General features: G+C 45.0%; 1 protein-coding gene across 2 annotated transcripts in view; it reads right to left on the bottom strand.

The window, feature by feature from the left end:
• Window positions 1-23,777, bottom strand: part of UBE2F (ubiquitin conjugating enzyme E2 F (putative)) — a 51,339-nt gene that overhangs the window by 16,160 nt on the left and 11,402 nt on the right. For both annotated transcript variants that reach the window (XM_024752762.1, XM_024752763.1), the window contains exons 3-5: window positions 19,836-19,865; window positions 15,743-15,808; window positions 2,651-2,718 (exon numbers count right to left, since the gene is read on the bottom strand). In XM_024752762.1, coding sequence (XP_024608530.1) covers window positions 2,651-2,718; window positions 15,743-15,808; window positions 19,836-19,865 — 164 coding nt within the window. The remainder of the gene's footprint in view (window positions 1-2,650; window positions 2,719-15,742; window positions 15,809-19,835; window positions 19,866-23,777) is intronic.

Raw genomic sequence — 23,777 nt, 5'->3', positions numbered from 1 at the left:
AAGAATTCTGTAGATAAAGCTTAACCGCAGAAAAGGTGAACACAACTACCTCTGTATCACTGAAGAACTTTACCTCACGCACCCTGGAGGCAGGGCAGCCCTGCGCGCCCTGCGTGAGCTTGTGACCCTCACTGGCCTGCTGGTAAGGCAGCTGCGCCACCTCTGCCGGGATGAGAGGCAGAGAGGCCCTCACGGCAGCAGGGTGGCGTCTGGATACAGCCCCGAGGGCCTGGCCTCTCAGGGCTTCCTGGCTGGAGAACGTGGGTCTCCTTCCTGATGAAACAGGACTAGCCCATCATTTAGAAATTTTCCAAAGGAGACAGAAACTAAAACATAGAGATGTAAGGTCTTTATACGCCACCAGTTAATACAGGAAAAGTGTCTTGGAGGCTCAGTGGCTTTCTATCCTCTGTTTATTTCATTTCCTACTTCTCTGCTTCTTAAACGGCGAGTATGACAAACATTTCCTCACTACCAAGCGGCCACCAGGCGCGGTGGGAAGGGCACACATTAGGAAGCCGGGCAGCTCTGGACAAGAATCAGCCTTGGCAGTTGAGCCACCGAGACCGGCAAAGCCAACAAGTTCTTAACTTTACCTTTCTGAGCCCTAACTTCCTGATGGGAAAGATATGAACATTAACGTCACCGAGAGAACTACTGGAGAGTGACATAAGGTAAAACTGAGTGGAAGCACCTGACACACAGAAGCCCTCAACAAAACTCTGTTCCTTCCTTGACGTTTCTGAGGTTTTGCTCTCTCCTCACACTTGGAAAAAGACACTCTGCCACTAAATGATGCCAATGTACCCGAACTACGGTTCTCAGCCCCGCCAAATTCACTGCTTTTCTGAAGACTGTCACAAACTCACCGCCCTTTAATTTTAACATTCTCTAGATGAGTAACCCACGGATATGGCAAATGTCCAGAAGGTTAGAGAGTCTAGAGTTTTAAGTACCGCACGTCGGGCTGTTTCCAGAAACCATCAAAACAGCCCCAAATCCTTAATATGTGTGCACTTAAACCAAGTTCTCAAACTGCTCTCACCTGAGGGAGTGCAGTGCTCCGTCAGGCCAGGTTCCCCTGTTGGTGATCAGGGAAATAGGGGAAGTCTCAGCGGGTGGCTGGCTGGCTGGCTTGACAATGACCTGAAATGCATATTTTCCTGTCTTCACTTAAAAATTAAATTTATTTTTTGTTTTTCTTGGACTGCTAACTCTTCCATCCTCATAAATTACATTTCCAAAAGAACTTTTAATACAGTAGCCCAGTAAAGATCAATTTCCATAGATAAAAGTTTGGCTTTAAACAAACAAGTGTTACAGCCACTGAACTAGACTTGGGCGGTGGAGAAGGGCCGAGGTCGCGGGGAGCAGGTGATTCCCCCTGTCAGAAAAGGAGGGAGCAGTTACCGCAGGGAAAGCAACGGGACACACGCTGTGCCCGATTCCCACAGCCTCAGCTTAACAGGAGACTGAACTTTACCATCAGATTTTTCTTTCCTAGTCGACAGGCCAGAGAAGGCTGAGGAACATCACGGTGGGGGGGAAAGATGTATATCACATCGGCAGAGCTGGCCACGTGCCAACCTCGGCAGCTCAGGGATGGAGAGGGCCCGCGTACCACGCCCACTCCGGCGCCCGACTCAGGGGTGTGCGGTGCTGTTCCGAACCTTCAATGATTTCTCACAGCCACAGTGAAAATGCCCCCAAAACCCCAAATCTGAGTTTTCTCACCTCTCCACTATTCCCCAACCCTGATTCTTCATTCAAGTAGACCTGGTCAACTTGACCTGTACACAGGTTGCCAGTTCTCATTTCCATACCCGCTGACACAGCTGCAGAGACGTCCTCGTCACCTAGAACACCCGTCCAGTTGTGCATGAGCCAACCCGAGGCAGGACGACTCCAATTCTAGTTCTCCTCAGAAGCTTAACTGGCCCCGACCACTTTCCAGAAGTGACCCTCTCTCTTCCTTCTCTGAATTCCTCTAAAGCATTTTCCTATTATTAACCAATATCACTGTCTGCTACTTACCACTTTTATCATTTTATGATAACTTTCTACACTTTCTCTCACCTTCCTAATGGGTCGGCATGTTCCTTACAAGCAAAGACAGATGACAGCACTTGGCACGGTTATTACTGGGAGGGTCCTGGAGGGATCAACATGTAGCTAGGGGTGTAAATCACTCATAATTTGAAACTACAGGTCTTTATTCTTTTCCAAAATTCTAAAACGCACATTTTATACACTTCTGGAATTGTGCTGTTAATACCATAAACAAAACTACAGTTTAAAATAAAATGCTCTTTTCTCCAGTGCCAGAATCTAACAAGATTTGCATGAAATACCCAAGCAGCCCCCTTTAAAGGTGCCAGCCTCGGGGCGGTAATTCCAACCTCGGCAGAGCTGCACCCCAGCACATACTGGCACACAGTACTCGCAAACACTTGTTGAGAAAGGGAATCTCTCCGCTAAAACTCTCAAGAATGCGGATGAGGGGCATTAACCACTCAAGTGTCAGCCATTTCATGCTCAGTCCCAGGACTGGGTGGGCTGCACTCGGACACAACGCGGGGGGACTGCCGGGCCCTGTGACGGCCACCCGCCACAAGAAGGGGGAACAGCGGCTCAAGCGCGGGCTACTCACCACCATGTTGTACGCATCAGGAACTTCAGTTTCAAACTGAAATTTTCCACCCTGGTAGTAACCCTCATCTATCAAAAAACACAAAACAAAACAAAAAAATCCTTTAAATTAAAAAAAAAAAAGGAAACAAAAGGCAAACACTATGTTAACATATGGCAAATACAGAGAATTAAGAGTTGAAAAAGAGGACTGCAGGGCTCCTTTGTTACCTCACCAGCCTCGCCCCTGACCTGACGGTTACAAGTCAGCCCACACTGACTGGCGCCTGCAGCGCTCTCCTCCTCACTGGCCACGCGCCCTCGGGAAAAGGGAGGCCTCCCCTGGGAGACTGGCCCCTCCCTGCGCTCAGCCCCTCGGTCCCGGCCCGCGGCACCCAGTGCCTCCCCTCAATGACAGGTGACCACCTTGCTTCAGCGCTCGGTCACCTGTGTGCCGCTGGTCTCCCCACGAGAATCAGCTCCACGGGGGAGGCAGGCTTGTGCTGACTGCTTTTCCCCGGTGCCCGGCACGTGGCTTCCAGTCACTCGGCAAACACTGACTGAGCATGGACCCCCTGCCAGGCCCTGCTCCAGACCCTGGCCGGGGACACGGCAGTGAACCAGCCAGACAAAATCACCGTCTCAGCGACTGTGCCCGGTCAGCACCCGTGGGCTGGCTGGCTGAGCGCTTGGTACAGCCTTCAGAACAGAGCAGGCCCTCTGGAAAGGGGCTGGAGGGTACGCAGAAGAATGTCCAGGGTCAGAGCGGCACCGCCGTGTCCCCCCCGCCGCCCCAGGTCTGCAGACCCCACAGCTCAGTCCCAACTCCCTCGCTGCGCCGCCCACCTCTCTGCCTCTCCTGGAGTCCGCCGGCGGTGGGCTCGGCTGAGTTGCAAGCGCTGCTGGTGTGGCTGCCAACAGAGGGCGCTCCAGCACGAATGCCCCCCACGGGAGTTAAATTACTCTGAACTTCACAATTTGATAAAATTACCACCATCTTTAAAACGAATGTTCAACTTCCTCTAAAATATTATCATCGTGAACAAATCAGCAATATTACATTTTATCAGCTTTTTACATAAAATGAACATTTAATAGGAAGTTGTTGGTCTCAAACCAGCCACCACTAAAAAACCATTTTTCTTCTTTAAGGGCGTTGAGATTGTGTCAACATTTATGTCTGTCCCGCAGTTAGAACTTGCCTTATCTCGCTGTGTTACACAGGGAGCCCTCTGTGCCCTGGAGCCTACTCCCTCCTTCCCGCCAGGAACCGTACGCTAGTGTCTTCCAGCCAGGGTACGGGTACTGCGGGGAGGACACACTGTCCACGGGGTATGTGGGCACTGACAGCTTTAACAGAATCCACTTCTAGATGGCCAGTGTCCATGAGTGCCCTGTCATGAAATCAATCTGCCCAACAGTACTTGTGAGGCCAAGGAGTCATGCCAGCTGCCCCTTCCCACCTCCCCTTTCACTGTCTTCCTCCCACTTGTAAAGAAGGCCTACTGCTCATCTAGCCTCTCCCTATGATGCACTGCGCCCAGGTGTGATGCACTGGTCACGGTAAAGCTCCTTGAATCGAGGCACTATGCAGGGTTGTGCCTTTCCCTATCTTACATCCATTTCTGTAAATGGCAAAGCATGGCGTTAAAGATAAGATGTCCCAGTTCAAGTTGGAATGTCTTGAAGTTAGACACACGTGGAGCCTGATGGCAGGGATGATTAGATTTCATTTAGTAATGTCAATCATGGGACTACTGGAAAAGAATGCCTCACCCCCATGAGAAGCAAGCAAAGAGGGTGCCAAGAAGCAAGAGGCCCGTGCCTCCCCCCGTGTGGTGCCAGCCCCACACCTCACCTCCCCACTAGGGATTAAACTCGGAAGTAAGGTAGCTGTTGGAGACACATCTTAATTTAGAGGCTTCGCCAAAGAGAGAGTCTTGGCAGTTAGAACTGGTCCTGCCTACTGATGCACACGGCAGAAATTTCTGATACACTGAGCTAAATCTGCAGCCACGAGTTTTTGTAAACCCTAAGTTTTTAATATTATATTGGTAGGGGTAAGATGAAATTAATATCACAATTTTCTCAATGCTTTCTGAATATTTCAGGTAACATGAGAGGCCGTCAAGTGAAGAATAATGGGTATGATTAGTGGTCGGTTGGCAGGTCTTAGGAGAGTGGTTTTGGTGCGTACCTCGGAAAATGCGACACAAGGGATTCTAACGACTGGGTTTGTAAAGCCATTTCCAACCAGGTGGTTCCCAACTCTTTGCTTTCAACAAAATAGAAGAAGGAACCTAATCTAGTAATCAGCTGAAAGACCATAGTAAAATACCTTGTATGAATTTTGGCCCCTAACTTTGAAGTCCAGGGACACAAAGATGTAGTGACAACAAACACCTTCCGTGCCTGCCTACTTATTTATATGAACAAGCAGTTCTCAGGGTCTATACCTACAAAGACAAAAGGAAGGAATAAAACTGATATTGCCCCCTTCTTTCTGGCATTAAGTAACATCGTTCACAAGCACATCAACTAAATCAGAAGAATGCTAAGAGTAGCCTCTCGTTCTCAGATACATTTCCGATGAAATGCTATTCTGTTTAGTAACCATCACTATTTATCCAAAAAACATTTGATGAATGCTACTATGTGTCAGGCACTGTTCTAAGCACCACCAGCAAGAGACCCTCCTGCCCTCATGAAGCTTACATTCTAGTGGGAAGAAACAAAGTAAGTTAATCATATAACAGAAAGTGAAAAAGAGCTGAGGGGCCAGGAGGTGGGAGGAGCTGCAATTTTAAATAGGGAGGTCTGAGAGTGAAGGCTGGAAAACGGAGGGTATCCGGGAGAAGAACACTCCAGGTATGGAAGTGTGGTGAGAGGCCCATGAGAGCGCCTGATGCAGTCAGGGCACATGCAGAGGCCAGAAGGTGAGGCAGGGGAAGGGGAAGCTGTGGCTGCGGAGGTAGCAGCCCTGGCCTCGCAGGCCACTGCTAAGTGCACTGGCTTTTATTCAGCAAGGCAGGGAGCCACAAGAGGGGCCTGAGCAGAGGAGGGGCAGGACCACAGAAACATCATGCTGGTTAGGAGCGGGGTAGGAGCAGCTGGAGCAGAGATACTGTGAGGGTAGCAACACCAGGATTTGCTGGCAGATTAGGGGTGGGGTGGGGAAGAAAGGAGTCGAAGCGCTGCGCTGTTTGACCCTGCAATGGAGAAGGGCAGAGCCGTCACCTCGAAGATAAAAAGACTGCAGAGGGCACAGGTACGCCAAGTCCAACGTCGGATTTGAGATTTCATGTCAACAACCAAGCGGAGACACTGATCGGCAGCTGGCAGATCTTTCTGGGCAGATCTTTCTGGAGTGTAGGGGAGAGGTCAGGGCTGCATGTGAGGTTTGGGAGCTGTGTATAAGAGCATCCAGATTTCATGAGCTGGCAGGGTCCCCAAGGGCCTGACTATGGAGGTCCAAGGACAGTACAAAGCCTTGAGGCATCCCCGACTTGGGTCAGGAGACGGGACAGGAGGGGCAGTGGCAGCAACAGAAGAAAACCAGGAGCCAGGAGCTGGTACAAACAACAGCTGTAACAATCGCTGAAAAGGAAATGCTCAACGCGCAGGAGTCTCACAGTGGTTGGAACTTCTTAAATAAATATAAATACATAGTTACAAAGCAGTACGACAGGGTGAAGAAATTCTTACAGGCAGAGGAATGTTTGTATTAGGACAAAATGCTGTGAGGCAAGTGAAATAAACATGTATGAGTGCAAGGAGAAAAAGCAGCCACGAACACCTTCCAACCATTACAGTGGAGCCTGTTCATATACATATGTATTTTTTTAATGCATGATGGTGGGTGTAGCCATGGTATTTAGATTCTACTGGAAACATTTTAAAGAGTAAAATAATACTTTCCCCTTTAAATGTCAATATTTACAGCACACTGGAAATTACACTCCATGCAATTTAAACTTAAGGGCAGGAAAAACACAATCCCTGCCAAGATAACCTTGTAGATCAGGGGTCAGCAAACTCTCTGAAAAGGGCCAGACGCTACGTACTTGGGGCTCTGGGCTACAGGTCTCTGTCATGTACTGTTTTGTTTTATTTTTTATCTCTTTAAATAGCCCTTTAAAAATGTAGAAACCATTCTCGGCTCGAGGGCTGCACAACTGGCCCGGGGTGGGCTTTGGCTCACAGGCCTGGCTTGCCCACACTCAGGTGAAAATATAGCAAAAGAAAACTGCGGCGCCAAGCTGAGCGACACTGAGCGCCCGTGCAGCGGGCTCACTGAAGTGGGAGAGCCAACGTGGGCTGAGCTAGCCAGGGGAGCCTGTGGGGCGGGCGTTACGGAAGACCTGAAGACAAGCACCGCCAGCAGCACAGCAACAAGCACGCTGACACGTGGAGCGTGGACCACGCGCAGCCGCCGGAAGCTCTGCTCACGTACCCAGTCCGCCACACTGCGGCTGCTTTAAAGGAGCCACTGAGGCACATGGACTGAGTACCAGCTGCTCCACAGCTGGCAGGCCGCTTCACATCAGGCGGTGTCACAGGGACCTGGGGATGAGCGGGTCAAGGGAAAGGAGACAGAGTGGGGGTGGGGGGGCGCGAGGGGAGCAGAGAGAGGAAGGCCGCTGGGAGCAGAGGAGGAGCCAGGCTGGGCAGAGCTGCAGACAGACCCCGAGTCAGCTGTGAGAGAGGGGTGCTGAGATTCAGGGGAAACCGTGAACATGAGGAAAGAAATGGAGAAGACATTTTAGATGTAATAAACAGAATATCAAGAGCTAAAAAACATAATATCTGAAACGAACACTTCACTGGATGAGCCTCAGAGTCAATCAAGTGCTGCAGGGATTTGCCTGGCGTCCCGTGGTTAGCACTCGGCGCTCTCACTGCCAAGAGCACAGGTTCAATCCCTGGTCAGGGAACTAAGATTCCACAAGCCGTGCAGTGTGGCCAAAAACAAAACAAACAAAACTCAGCAGAAATAGAAACGATCCACAGTGAGGCACAGAGAGAAAAGTGAACAAAACCTTCTGACCCCAATGGAAGTCTAGTTTATATGTATAGGGAATATACAGGTAAGATCACACGGGCTCCAGAGCGCGTGGGCTCTGTAGTTTGTGGCACACAGGCTCTCTAGTTGAAGTGCTTGAGCTCAGTAGTTGTGGTATGGGGGCTTAGATGCCTCGCAGCATGTGGGATCTTAGTTCCCGGACCAGGGAGCGAACCCGCTTCCCTGCATTGGAAGGTGGATTCTTTACCACTGGACCACCAGGGAAGTCCCTAGGTAAGAGATATTAACATTCGTATATCTAACTGGAGTCCCATAAAGGGGTTATAGATAAAATATTGAAAGAAATGTTGGTCAGTTATTTCTATATATGTTTTCTTTTTTTCTTTCCTTTTTTTTTTTTTTTTTTTTTTCCGTACGCGGGCCTCTCACTGTTGTGGAGCACAGGCTCCGGACGCGCAGGCTCAGCGGCCATGGCTCACGGGCCCAGCTGCTCCATGGCATGTGGGATCTTCTCGAACCGAGGCACGAACCCGTGTCCCCTGCATCAGGAGGTGGACTCTCAACCACTGTGCCACCAGGGAAGCCCCAGTCAGTTATTTCTAAATTTGATGAAAACTGTAACTCACAGGTCCAAAAAGGTCAATAAACCCCAAGTGAGATAAACAGAAAGAAAACCACATCATAATAAAACTGCTAAAAACTGTGACAAAGAGAGAACATTAAAAATAGCCAGAGAATAAAATGCACATCACATAAAATGAAACAAAGAATCACCACTAACTTCTTTTTTTTTTTTTTTGCCGTACATGGGCCTCTCAGTGCTGTGGCTTCTCGGTTGCGGAGCGCAGGCTCAGTGGCCATGGCTCACAGGCCCAGCTGCTCCGCGGCATGTGGGATCTTCCCGGACCGGGGCACGAACCCGTGTCCCCTGCATCAGCAGGCAGACTCTCAACCACTGTGCCACCAGGGAAGCCCACCACTAACTTCTTATATGAAAAAAAAATGTCAGAAGGCAGTAGAATGATATCCTTAAAATGCTGAAATTGTCAACTTAAGAATTCAACATTCAGCAAATCTGCACTACAAAAAAGAAATCCAAGGACGTTCTTCAGGCAGAAGAAAAATAACAGATGGGACCTCAGATCTACAAAAAGGAATGAACGCTGTTTAGTGGTAAATATGTTGATAAATATATGAAGAAAATATAATTATCTAAAACGAAAATAGTAACAACGTATTGTGGGTTATAACAAATGTACAGTAAATGAGACTATATGATAAAGGTTTGGATGGGGAAATGGAAGTATAGCAATATTAGTCTAAGCTTCCTCCTTCAGAACTAAAGAAAGACGAGCAAACTAAACTGAAAACGAGCAAATATGAGAAAACAAAAAATATATTAGAGGAAAATCAATGAAACCGAAAACTGGTTCCTTGCAGAGACCAGTAAAATTGCTAACCTCTAGCTAACCTGATCAAGAATATAGAAAACGGACATTTTCAATGGCAGGAATTAAAGAGGGGATTATCAACACAGACTCTACAGAACTTAAAAGGTTCAGAAGATGTTAAGAGCAACCTTATACCAATAAATGTGAAAATGTCGATGGTATGAACAAATTCTTTGAAACATACAAATCACCAAAGCTCACTCAAAAATAAGAAGCCCAAGTTAAACCCTATCTATTTAAGAAATTTTATTCATACAGTACTTAAACTCTTACCCCAAAAACAAAACAATAAAATACTAGACCTAGGTGGCTTTACTGGCGAATTCTATCATTTAATAAAGAATTAATAGTAATTCTACATGAAACTCTTCCAGGAAACAGAAGGGAACACTTCCCCATTCATCCCAGGAAGAGTAAGGAGGGGAGGGGAAGGAAAGAAACTAGAGCCTCATCTTGCACCATATGCAAAAATTAACTCAAAATGGCTCACAGACCTAACTTTAAAACCTAAAGCTATAAAAAACTCCTTAAAAAAAAAAAAAAAGGAAATCTTTGCATTTCTTAGGACACGAAAAGCACTGTATCAGTTTTGTACTCGTTGCTGTAATAAATTACCACAAACGCAGCCGCTTAAACAATAAAAACTTACTGTCTTTCGTAGGTCATTTGTCCAAAACGAATCTCACTGGGCTAACATAAGAGTTGGCAGGGCTGCATTTCTTTCTGGTGGCTCTAGGAAAAATCCATTTCCTTCACTTTCCAGCTTTAAGCAGCCGCCTGTATTCCTTCCTCCACCTTCAAAGTCACTGATGGCCAACGGAAACAATAACACATGCAACAACATGGATGACTCTCACGAGCACTGTGCTCGGTGAAAGAAGCCATGGACAAAATGCTACATACTGGCTGGGGCCATTTATATGACATTCTGGAAGAGGTAAAGCAACAGGGCAGAAATCAGATCAATGATTGCCAGGGGCTGGGGGTGGGGAGAGGAAACTGACTACAAAGGGGCCCAACTTTTGAGCTGATGGAAACATTTTATGTGTATCTTGATTGTGTTGGTGTCTACACAACTGTATGTGTCTGTCAAAATGTAGAGAACATTACACCTAAGAACAGTGGCTCTACTGTCTGTAAATTATACCTCACTACACATGATTTTTAAAAAAGATAAAGGTAAGTCCTGCTACATAAAAGGCACCATCAGGTGGTCCAGGAAAATGAAGGGGCGCTGGCGATTTTTACAATGCCAAAAAGCTCAACATTTAAACAGCGCGTCATTTAAAAATATTTTATATAATTATACACATTTTTACTGGTAACCATCAGAATATATACTTAACCATGGTAATGAATGGCTTCTGAAACAGTACGCCAGACATTTAATTTCACACCCACTCCTAGAAACCTGAGCATCCCAAGAGAGAATCTGCCTCAGTCTTACGTGCGAGGCAGAGGGCAGAACTCAGTGCAACAGTATATATCGGACAACATGTCACCTACTCAGCAGTAAGCAGAGACATATTGCATCAACACAGTTCTTGCAAGCGGCAAGGAGAAGAGCAGTGAATGTTTCCCTAACAAAAGTTAGCTGATGTGAAGGCAGATAACCGACTGTCTCAAGAGCAATCACCACATATCTATTAAATATGAAGGGGGGAGAACTGCCACCTGCATTTCCAGGATGATTTGAAAGAAAAGACTCCATCAGGGAAAAGTCTGTCCCTCATGATGGGTATCCCCATAAAGCTGAAATCACCCTAGAAAGCGCCAGGGCTGAGAGCACACATTGTGTCGAAACCGTGACACATTAACGGTAAGCTACACACACGCTACTGTGAGACTGGGGTGGGGGTCAAGCCAAAGGCCTGCTTCAGTGCTCTGACCCATTTCCGCATCTTTTAACACGTCCATGATTATTTAAATGTTGTTCCAAATGTTCATGTGTGGAACCAAACCTGTGTTTCCGGCTTACTAACCGTATTTCTTTGCTCAGAAACTGGGACTCTTACTTTATTTCACACTAAGAAATTTTTCCTTCTATAACTCCAAAGCTCTGAAACAAAGCTTAGGATAACTAAGAACCAAACATAATGGGGATAACAGATAAAACAATTTAAATTTCATGACTCAGTGTAAGGCGCACTTTTATTATCGTGCTCATCAGTTAGGGAGTTTTTATAAATTAAATGTTAAAATTAAGAAAACATGACAAATCTAATAACCAACACATTTAAAAACATACTTACGTGAATATACACATAAATATACAAGATTTACAATGTAGCTATAGAATTCCCTAATCAGAATTTTTAATATATGTAACAACAATAAAAAGGATGTTATTAACCATTAAAAAACCCACTTCCCTGGTGGCACAGTGGTTAAGAATCCGCCTGTCAATGCAGGGGACACAGGTTCGATCCCTGGTTGGGCAAGATCCCACATGCCACGGAGCAACTAAGCCCGTGTGCCACAACTACTGAGCCTGCACGCCTAGAGCCTGTGCTCCGCAACAAGTCACCACAATGAGAAGCCCGCGCACCACACTGAAGAGTAGCCCGTGCTCACCGCAACTAGAGAAAGCCCACGCACAGCAACGAAGACCCAACGCAGACAAAAATAAATAAAATTAAAAAACAAACTCCCACATAGCTAATAAAGAACTTATACCAGGTATATAAAACTTACAACTCAGTAATGAGACAAGCAATACAATTTTTAAATGGGTAAAATTATTTGAATAGACACTTGAACAAAGGAGATATACAGAGAGTAAACAAGCTTGGGAAATGATGCCCAACATCTTTAGTCACTAGGGAAATGCAAATTAAAGTCACAATGAGACACATACCTAACAGAATGGCTAAAATTGAAAAGACTGATAATGCTAGCTATTGGCAAGAATGTAGGGTAACTGGAATTCTCATTCATTGCTAGCAGGAATGCAAAACAGTACTTTCATTTTGGAAAAGAGCATGGCAGTGTTTTATGCAGTTAAACTTACTCTTATCACATAACCTAGTAATTGCACTGCCAGGAGAAATAAAAAACGTTGGCAGACGAAGACCTGCCCACAAAGGTTTACAGGAGCTTTATTCACAATAGCCCAGAAGTGGAAATAACACAAAGGTTCATCAATAGCCTGTTATAACCTGTTACAAATAGAACCCATACAATAGAATACAGCCCACCAATAAAGATACGAAATACCACATAGATGAAACTCAGAAGCATTACGCTGACGAAAATAATGTAACTTATAGCTCAATCAACATTGCTTAAAAAAATTTTTTTAAATCAATCTACGTTTCCACCTTAGGAAAGCAGAAAAAGAAAAGCAAATTAAACCCAAGGTATAAGGAAGGAAATAATAAAGAAAAGAGCAGAAACCAATAAAATGGATAAACAACTGAGAAAAACAAAAGCTTGCTCTTTGTAAGAGATCAACTGGATAAACCTCAAGCTAACATGATCAAGGAAAAAAATAGAAGATCCAAATAAATCAACATCAGGAATGAAAACAGGGACATGAGTGCAGATCCCACAGACATCAGTAGACTAATAAGAAAATATTCCAAACAACTTTGGATGGTATGAGAATGCTAAGAGCAGTCTTACCCATCACAGCCAAAAGCTGGAAAGAATTCAAGTGCCCATCAATAGGTAAATAAATAATTAGGTCATATTCATACAACCAATACTGTTTACCCACAACAATACATATGAATTTAAAAACATGTTACATGAAAGAAGCCAGAGAATAAGAATACATAATATGATTCCATTTATATGAAATTCAAGAACTGACACAACTAATTTATGGTAAGAGAAATCAGAAAGCAATTTTGGGTGGGTAGCAGGGGGTAAGGAATTGACTGCAAAGGGGAAGAAGGGAACTTTGGGAATGCTGGAAAGATGTTTACTGGGATTGTGGTTACACAGGGATGTGTATCCATTCTGCAAAACTTATTACGCTCTACAGTTCAAGTTAGTACATTTTATTGTTTGTAATTTTATACCTCAGCAAAATTCATTTAAAAAGTAAAAACTAAAATTAAAAAAAAAAGGGTCCATGGTCCCCTCTGCCTACAAGCCACCATGTCACAGTGGGGGCAGGCTGAGGGGGACCTCCACAAGTCAACTGGGCAACTCTGACCTGGCCCAGTTTTTCAAATCATCCCTCTAACTTCACAGAAGACTCTGGTGGTATTTCAGCCAGTCTTTAGATTTTTGCTTTGTTTTGTTTCATTTTACTTTCTAGTATTGTTTCTTGTTTTGTGAGTTGATGTGGGGATTTTTTTCTTCTAAGTTCGTTTCTTTTCTTTTCCTCTATCACCAAATTACATTTCCATCTTTTCTCTGAAGAGTACATTTATCCCCAAGCATGAGGGACATTCCAAAAACAAACAAAACTATAAAAATGTTACCAGGTACGAACAGGAACTATGCTGCCAGGAGCCAGAAAAGAAGAGCTCTGAGCTTCAAGCGCAGATGCAATTCTTCCGCCCTGACCACCTAAATATCTAGATCTTCTATATTACTGAGTTTTCAGACTCAGCCCCAGTATTACTGGCTGCAAATGAGCCAGTTTCAATACCATCTGCTCCATATACTGTTAAAACTTTACTACTTAGACCTATTTTTCTTTAATAACTAAGAAGAGCACGACTCCAAAAAGTTTTTTAAAAAACCAGGATGTTGGGCAAGATTTTAGCGTTGGCGGATCTCTGCCATGCTTCACTTAATAACAAAGGACAAGAGCCACAGCAGCTTTCTGAGTCACTGACACCACACAACATGGGCACACACACAGCACCTGAAGAGCACGCCACACAAAACGCCATGTGCGCACTTCCACAAATATAAATGCTCAAGTACTAAGCAGTTACAGGCACCAAAACACAAATTCCTTCTTTACCTGATGGAAGAGCGAACACAAAAACTATAACAAACAATCGTGCTGCAGTTTCAAGAATAATATCAAAGATGGCGTCATAGACATAATCTCAGTAAGAACAACATCCATGTAATTTAGTAAAAAAAATTCAGTTAAAAAACACACAAAAGCAAGACCTATCCAGAGGCTGGTTGGACTCCACACAAACTCACTCATGTAAGCCAGTAACAAGCCCGGCAAAAGCAAACATGGTTCTGAATAGCTGAGAATCACAAAGCTCTCACAAATGCCCCAAAAAGGCAGAGAGAGGAAAATATCTTTACTACAAAGCCTCAAGTGTGAGACTACTTAGTAAACAGAGGACTGATCTTAATTGCCACAATTTCTGAAAACACCCTGCAATGCTTAACAGTGAGAGTAACTGACATTCATAATGGTGACCTCTGGTCACCTGGAAACAGTGTGCTCAGTATCCCTCACTAAAACGGGCAGAGCTTGCAATGTGTTTATGAAGGTGGTCAAAGAATGGTTAGAACCTCCATCACTTCACAGTTACAAGTCCTGAGCTTCAGTCCTCTCTCGAGGTCAGGCTTGTGGAACGCCCGTTTCTGACAACGATGTCCTGATGTTAGTATCTCTACCCTAGTGCTCACTCATCTTAGAAATGGAAATGGTACCAGACTGAATTTATGGATACGCCCCAGAGTCGTCTGCAGAACCACCACACAGACTAAATGAATTTTTTAAAGTTTTCAAGCACGTTTTGAAAATGGGATTTCTCCTGTACAACACCTTCCATGGGAAAAAACCATCCTACCTGCAGGGAGACAATGCCAGGGGTTATTTGTGGGTTCATTACCACCTACTGAAATTCTGCATTCTTTCACTTTTTAATTAAATTAGCTAGTGACTCATTATTCTCAGTTTCTCACTCCCTTTCCCTCCCCCACATAAAATAACACCCTCCACTTCCTCCACAACACTGCTTCCCCTCTTGTAAATTCCCTCTGTCCTGCTTTCTTCCTTCACCACCCAGCCCACAGCAGCTCCACTGGCCGTAACACCCACTGTCAACATAAAGCCAGAGGGCTGCACTGTTGAAACGTGCAACTCCCAGAGCGGCACTGTAACCAGGAAAAACCCAAGCCCTCCCTCTAGCTGCGCAGCGTGACCGAGGAGAAACACCTACCAGCTCGGAGCACTTGGAGCGTGGACACTTGATCAGCGCTAACAAGGACAGCTGGTAACCTGCTTCCTTCCTGGTGCCTGTAACAGGCCGGGCTGAAGTGCTTCACACCCATTATCTATTTAATCCTCCAAACGGTCCCACGACATAGGTTCTATTTGATCCCCACTCTGTGGCTGGGCGGGCTGCAGCTGAGAGGTCCCTAAGCAGTTCAGCCACGGCCACACCGCTGCTAAATGGCAGAGCAGGATCTGGGTCCAGTTATGTCCTCAGAGCTCACACTCTCCACCCTACACCAGGAGCCTTCGGCGTCATTCGCTGGGGGCGTTAATGTCTGCACCTAGTTACTGGGCACACGCCACATGCCTCAGAGCACTTCCCTATGCTTTACTGGACTACAGCATGTATCTTGTCTTCATATGGAATGGTCATTACCGTCATAACTTTCAAAAAGTTGGAGGACAAATCAAACCAAATATTATAGATTTCAAAAGCCTTTGGAATTTGCTGTTGGAAAATCACTTTAATACTTACACATGTAAGAATATTACCTGGGGTGACAGTTAGCTGAAAGCAATGAAGCTTGTTTGGATCAGGAAAATACACTTTACACGTACCTGCAAAAGAAACAGGCCGTCAGGAAGGTCTGACAGTTAGCAGCAGTCCTTACGTTGAGGCTAACTTTGAAACACGTGGGAAAGTTTAACGGTGCTGAGTCTACAGACTAAACTGGTATATTTCCCCTATTTGTTTAATAATAATTATGCCAATGTGCTGAAGTTGCAAACCAGTGATATTTGCTCTGTGTTTTCCTCCTTACAGTTTTTTATTAGTTAGTTCCAAATTGGGATGTTATCTTTAACCCTTTAAATGGTCCCTAAAAATGGAGATCTTTCCATTAATTTCAAGAATGATGCTACTTTACTTTGAAAAGAAGAAACCGTACCTCAAGGAGATTAATGTATGTGGGTAAAGGCTAACTAAACATAGAAAAACCAGAAAAAGAGCCCAGGCTAAACTTCTGGTCTGTTCACCCAGCATCACAGTCATCTGTACCCGCCACAACAAAGAGAAGTTAAAAGTAACTGTACCAGCTAAGGTAGCTCACACCCAGACCACGGCTTTTCTTTTTTCTTTCTTTTTTTTTTTTTTTTTGCGGTACGCGGGCCTCTCACTGTTGTGGCCTCTCCTGTTGCAGACCAACAGGCTCCGGACATGCAGCCTCTGCGGCATGTGGGATCTTCCCAGACTGGGGCACAAACCTGTGTCCCCTGCATCACTGCGCCACCAGGGAAGCCCTCTTTTTTTTTTTTTAATGTCTTCACAACCCGACCGATAATTCAGATTGGTTTGCTGGTGACAGGATGCTCTGCTGACTTGGACGGCAACACTCTAATCACATGTGCACTGAACCAGAACGGTCTGGATCAGGAGACCCAAGTAGTTCCACTGGAGAAGAGCTACTGCAGAGGTGCAGACAGGGCAAGACATCCTACATCTGCCTCCTTCAGACCAACGATGCAGAAGAGGGGTAAATACCCAAGGGATAAATACTGAAGGAATGTGGAGGGAATATACGTAGAAATTGTCTGTATTTTATAAACCTGGAAAATATTATGCTAGATTCCTTGGGTCGTCCGCTATTTCTTACAAGTCCTGATGAAAATATCTGCCTAGTTTTACATGGTATGGATTTTCATCAAAAATAGGACAATTCAAATTTAGCCTTGGAAACAGCCTTAGAGACCATCTAATCTAACATCATCAATTGTGAGAGATGACATGAAGGTCCAGAGAAGTTCAGTGACTGGCCCAAGACCACACAGGTTATCAACAGAAGGAAGTTTAGTTCCCAAATTAAAAACTAGTTCATGGGCTTCCCTGGTGGCACAGTGGCTGAGAGTCCGCCTGCCGATGCAGGGGACACGGGTTCGTGCCCCGGTCCGGGAAGATCCCACATGCCGCGGAGCGGCTGGGCCCGTGAGCCATGGCCGCTGAGCCTGCGCTCCGCAACGGGAGAGGCCACAACAGTGACAGGCCCGCGTACTGCAAAAAAATAAAATAAAATAAAATAAAATAACTAGTTCATGCCTCATTTCATTACTTCATGAACATGCCAGAGATGACACATAAAAACAATGCAAAACTGTTAGTGGGGTTTCTTTTTTTGACTAATCCCTCAGAAAATAGTTGCAGAGTGAAAGGTAACTCCATCTAGAAGAACAGGAAAGGGTCTCAGAGATTACATTGTCATTTTCCTTGTTTTCAAAATAAAGAAACCAGGGGCCAAAGAGTTCAAGGCTTTCACCCAAACCACACATTTGAACTGTGTGGAATAATTTAAATGGCATTCGTTTTTCCTAATCTTAACTTGGAAAGATAAACACCATTTTTCTAGTGAAATATATGTAACAGAAACATATGACAAGGGCTTAGGAAATGTTTCATGGATTAGTTAAAGTTGGCACCATCCATTTGTTTTTAATGTCTAGTATTCTCCTTTGTTTTAATAAAAGTACAGATGGAGAAATCAATCCTTCTAATATAGACTGGCCCACCAAGAATAAAGAAATTATCGAGATGGATTAAAAATAACAATAAAACTTCTAAAAAGAACCAAACATTTTAAAGCTAAAAAGAAGTCTTAAGTTCTAACAATGACAACAAAAGGTTAAAAGTCAGCTTGCTTTAGTTCAATGCAGCAGCTTTATTAAAACTCCAGAACTAAGCTTTTCCTCTCTGCAAGCACAGGCTAAGGCTCTCACGGTATCTCCGTCCATCTGAAAGAGATGTCTTCTACTTTTTGCAAACAGAGAAACCTCTACAAACTTACATGAACAGAGCACCTGAACTAGTTCTGAATCATTACTAAGCAGCACTGCTATATGGCAAGTTATTTTGTTTGCCTTAATATTTTAGAAAGATTATTAATCAGATAGTAAAGATCTATTCTTTGGTGGTTTCTTGTTTCCTCTTTAGCGAGTTGCATACTTTTGGAAAGCCTGGCTTACTTGTATAAACTGATTTATATGTCCCCCCACTTTGAGAGAATAGGCAGGGAGAAGAAGAGAAAGGAAGCATATAGCATGTAGTTTTAGAAATCTGACATCTTAGCTATAAGGGCAAGGAAGATGGGGCATGCCTTTTCCAAACCTAAGGTTTTTAGTTAAAGTCCTGGTTTGAAAGCCAATTATAGTTTTATTGTTTTTAAACCAAACATTTAGATAAAGCTAAACTATACTCTATTAGTTACAAACCAACAATCTCTGTAAGATTAACATACAAGGACAAAATAAACTGGGTGTAAGTTGGAAGTTTTTTATGGTCTTTGATTAAATGTCTGCATGTGTATATATGTTCAAGATGGAGGGCCAGTGGGAAGATATGATGGGGGTGGAAAATAGAAGGATTACTTCATTTTCCTTTTTAATTGGACCTTATTAGATTATTATATAATCTGAAAAGAATAGAGAAAAAGAGGGAGACCAGTATAATGAACCCATCACCCAGCTTCGGTATTTTACTAATCCTGCTTCGTCTGTCCTACCCACACACACAGTCATTTGTTTGTTTTCCTGGAACGTTTTAAAGCAAATCAGTTGTAAATACTTCAGTAGGTGGAAAGATAACCGTTTAATAGAAATCCAAGATATTTCCTTCTAGTTCTGACTAGAAGAAAACTTTGAAGTCAAGCAACTTTGAAATCAAAAATCCAGACATTTTGACTTACACTAAAATATATTTTATAGCACAACCCACTATACTCATATATAAATACTATATATTAAAAATAATTTTTCAAGGAACAATATGTACTTACCCTTACACACTGATTACACAACCACTTAAGGGTTGCACCCCACAATTATCTTTCCAACTTTAGGTGGAGGGTGGGATGGGCCCTCTCTCACCCTGTATCAGATGGCCTCCGTATCAAACTCTCTCGAGCATTCGCCCAGACTAGGAGACCCATGTATAAAATAGTTCACTCATATTGACAAATATATTCAGCCTTAACCAAGTATAATGATAAAAAGTTCTAATTTCAAAAAGTACTAAAATGGTCGAAGCTTTCAGACTTTGATGGTCTTACAAAATATAATGGCTTGGGAAGGCATCAATGATAGGGGAAAAGAGAAACACTGACACGTATCACAGGAGTTAACTGGCTGGTAAGCGGGCCTGCTGAAGAGTGAGGCCCGCGGTCAGTCCCTGTGTGCTGGGGCAAGAAGGACCTAGCAAGGTGAGGCGACCTGGAGACATCAAAGCAGCACAGGGGTCCTACCTCGGGCACAATGATAAATGACAAATAAGCACTTCTCGGGCCAAAAACATGGTACTGTCACTAACAAAAATAGGACTGTCCACCATTGATTTATATGCCTTTTCACTAAAGAGGACGTGGGACAGAATGCTGTGTTAAGAGGAACAAACCCTAACCAAACGCACCTCTGCAACAAACAGTAAGGAGAGGAAGTACTGCCGTGCTACATTTTCCTTCTTATCAGAGCCTCAAAAAAAATCCTGTTTATTCCTAACATACATATAAAACGGGCTTTTTGCTATGCAAAGTTATCAAAACATAAAACAAGCTTCTCCATGCAATTGTTTCACAGCATTTGATGTGTGGGGCGCTATACTTACAAGGTAAATTAGCTTCAAGTTCTGCGACCTCTGTAGAAACAAAGAGATTATTGTTAATATTAGCCAACTGCTCCACATAAAATCACCAGCTCTAAACTGGCAATTCCCTCCAGAACAATGAAGAAAACAAACAAACAAACAAACAAACCTGAATTAACAGAAATCTACATTTGGTCTAAAGTTTAGACTTTAAGCCAGGAAGTTGCTTTCAGAGATACAAAGTGACTTGCAGGATGCCAGCAAGTGCAGTTGAGGGCCCTGGAAATTTTACTTTCGCGTGAATGAAAACTACTCAAAATTAACATAGAAATTATCTATAGGTAAACAGTCACTAAAGCGTTTTTGAAAATCTTGTTCCCCCAAGTAGTGGAACTACTGCCCTCAAAATCTGATTTATATTTATATCTCTGCCTCTTCCAGTTTTTCCGGATTTGTCTTCCCGTGAGGGCTTGCCCAGTTTGCGCTAGAACTTTTCCAGGGAGAGAAAACTCTCTACCTCCTGCGGGGCTCATGTGCTGCCCCTGCCCTCTGTGGGCAAGCTGATACCCAAGGAAGCCTCCTCCTTGGAGCTACATTCCTTAGCCCTAGCGCTCTCCTCTGGGACCTCTTCTATCCGTCACTCATTCAGCATTCAAGCCCAGCACCCCTCTGCCAGGACAAAGCTGCAGAGCTCCCACCAATCCTGCTATTAACGAGCTGAGGTCTGGGGGAGCACCCAGAAGAAACCGGGCAGGCAAGTCGTCTGCGCCTCTGACATAACATAACGTGCTCTGGCGACTCTCCAGCTGCGGAGGCTAAAGGAAGGAGGAGGTTCTCAATTTGGGCGTTAAAGAACCAGTAGAATGCAGTCCCATAGAGGTGGGGAAAAGGGTATTTCAAGGAGATAAGTTAGCAATGTGCAAAAGCACAGAACGCAGACAAGCACAGAAACCAGACAGTATGCAGTGCAGCCAGAGCAATGGGAAACAAGGTGGAAAACCAGGGCCAGGATGGTGGAGGGCGCAGAATTCTCCACTTTATTCTGCAGCAACAGGAGCCAGCGGAGGTTTCTGAACAAAAGTTCCTAAGCTTTGCCTCAAGAGGACACCTAAGCGGAGGCCAGGCAACCTGGGAGGTGGGTGCTCTGAGAGGCAGCAAGGACTCAGCAGAGGTGGGGAGAGCCAGCGTGCCTAACAGCAAAGAGGACAGAAGGCTCTGCCAACTGTCGTGTGTGTGTGTGTGTGTGTGTGTGTGTGTCAATCAGAGATGGCACCGAGGCTTGAGGGCTGAGGAAGCTGAGGGGGGCGGGTGGGAGAGTTGAAGTCTGGGTGCACGACCAGGGCTGGGGCGCCCCTGCAGAGTGATGCCACCTGACGTCATGAGACCAACGAAGGGGAGAGACTGGTGAGAAGAAAGAACTTTGGCAGAAAGCAGAGGACAGGAGCAGGGAAAGTCACCGATGAGAGACAGGAGGAACAGTAGGAATGATTCAGTACAGAGGACAGACTGGTCCGAGGGGAATGAGGCCTGAGGCAAAGGCCACGGGATGTGGATCGGACCCTGCTGAGGGCATTCAAAACAACAGGAAGGTGGCCATTCTGACCGGTGTGAGGTGATATCTCATTGTAGTTTTGATTTGCATTTCTCTAATGATTAATGATGTTGAGCGTTCTTTCATGTGTTTGTTGGCAGTAAGGTAGATAGCTGGTGGGAAGCAACCGCACAGCACAGGGAGATCAGCTTGGTGCTTTGTGACAGCCTGGAGGGGTGGGATAGGGAGGGTCGGAGGGAGGGAGACACAAGAGGGAAGAGATATGGGAACATATGTATATGTACAACTGATTCACTTTGTTATAAGGCAGAAACTAACACACCATTGTAAAGCGATTATACTCCAATAAAGATGTAAAAAACAACAGCAACAACAACAGGAAGGTAAGTGGAAAGAGGAAACCAGTCTACAGAACACTAAGAAGCAAATGACTCCTTCAAGTGCAGAGCAGGGGGTGGAGAGGGGGAGAATGGGTGGGAAGGGAGAGGCCACAATGTTTGTAAAGCTGAGTGCGTTAGTGGGGAGACTGACAGATGGCTATTTTGAGGCTAAAGGTTTAGGAAAGGCACAGGCCTCTGACCTCAGCTAGCTGAGAATCTCGGTAGAGACGGGTGGCCCACTAAATGTATTAGCTCTGGGTTCCAGGCACTCGGGATGGGTATCCAGACAAGTGAGGTGAGGCAGAGGAGGGAGGAGCTAAGGACTGCAGTCCTGGCAGTCTTGTGCTATGGTACACTAGAATATATGCACTTAAAACAAAATGATGAAGATCCTATGGAAGGTTCACCAGCATCGTACTTACAACGACCATGGTGACCTTTAGTTTCGCCTTTCACTCTAGCAGGGCACGGGGTAAAGAAACACTCTGAGGCCACCCACTCCGGCCCTCCGACCAGGATGGGGTCCGAGCCAGGCTCTGCTCCAACAGCCCACACAGGGCACTCATTTTATCAAAAAAGCACACCTCTTATCAACTGAGTCATGCATATTAATCACTTTTAAATAAATGCTCTCCATATAATTAAATCTAGATGGTTTTAAGGTGAATACTGTTTACATATTTATTACACTATTACTCAACTTTTTGTTGATAAGAATTCACAAGAAACTCTTCTTGAGGACCCTTCTTTTGAGAGGTTGATGCTGGCCACTGGAACCCAGTTTTCTCTGGCGGGCCTAGCCTGACTCCTGTCATGAGAACTCTGGTCATTCAGTTTTACAAAAACCCAGTGAAATAGAAAACATGCCCAGAGGATGTGAAATGGGGCCACATGACAGAAGTGCAAAATCTGCGAAGACAGTCTACTGCCAAGGAACAGGGAAGAGGTGAGGCCCGGACACAGGAGGGCAGGGATGCGCTGAGCGGGGTGCCGTGGTGACTGAGCGCCAGAAGCGGGTGCTGCATTCCAGGACCCAGTGTGGGTGAGAGGCTCCGGGCCAGAGGGCGGCTCGCTGGAGGACAGGGGCTCTCCGCCCTGGCTGCACACAATCATCTGGGGAACTTTTTTGCTTTTGTTTGTTTGTTTAGTAAACAGCTTTGGTGAGGTACAATTTACATACTATAAAATAGACCAACTTTAAGTGTATAATTCAATGATTTTTAGTAAAACTTGGAGCTGTGTACCCATCCCCACAACCTAGCACCTGCTGAGCAAACCCTGCCACCCCACCCTATCCAGACCAATTACACCAAAAGTCCTAGCTGGGGCCTAGGCCTCTGAATGTTTTATTCCTCCAGGTACAGAAACTGCTGTAGGCTACTTTGCCAAGCTAAACTATTTACACACAGCTAATTTACACAGACGGATTCAATAATTTTACATTGTGGTCTAGAATTCAACTCCAAAGACGAGAGCCCTCAGACCTAGTCCAGTGATGACCCCCACCACAGTCAGGGCCTCTGCAGACTTCTGGTCCAAGAACCAGAGTGGGCAAGGAATACGACCTTGGGGGCAGAAGGATTTCACTAAAGATGCCTGGCATTTTAGTCCAGCCCAGTATGGAAGATAAACGAACTACCACGCAGTGTTCCTCTCAGGGAGTTGTCACAAATGACAAGTAGTTAAATGATGGCAAATAATGATTCATTGACATCGATAGTAATAACCTCAGAATCCACCTACAAGCAGACTATGACCAAAGAAACCAGTGATTTGCTTTACATGCTCAAGAGGCCTCTTGGCAAAGCAGCAGTCCTCCCCTGTATAACCTCACTGCCCAAAGGACACTACCCCCACCTGGAAGGTAACAAGAAGTTCAGATATCTTTAACCTGCTAGAGTCGCGCCTGTTCCAAAGATGCTAACACCTCTCCGGCTCACGGGCCCAGCCTCTGGGGAGGCACCGGGCACCTTAAGTGGCTGCACAACTTCCTCCTGAGAAATTAGACGCTTCTCCTTTCCAACTACACAT

The sequence above is a fragment of the Neophocaena asiaeorientalis genome, unplaced genomic scaffold (genome assembly GCF_003031525.2).
Source record: "Neophocaena asiaeorientalis asiaeorientalis breed wild unplaced genomic scaffold, Neophocaena_asiaeorientalis_V1.1 scaffold294, whole genome shotgun sequence".
Taxonomy (NCBI): Eukaryota; Metazoa; Chordata; class Mammalia; order Artiodactyla; family Phocoenidae; genus Neophocaena; species Neophocaena asiaeorientalis.
The sequence above is the reverse complement of the archived record's forward strand: the minus strand, read 5'-3'. Positions and strand labels throughout refer to the sequence as shown.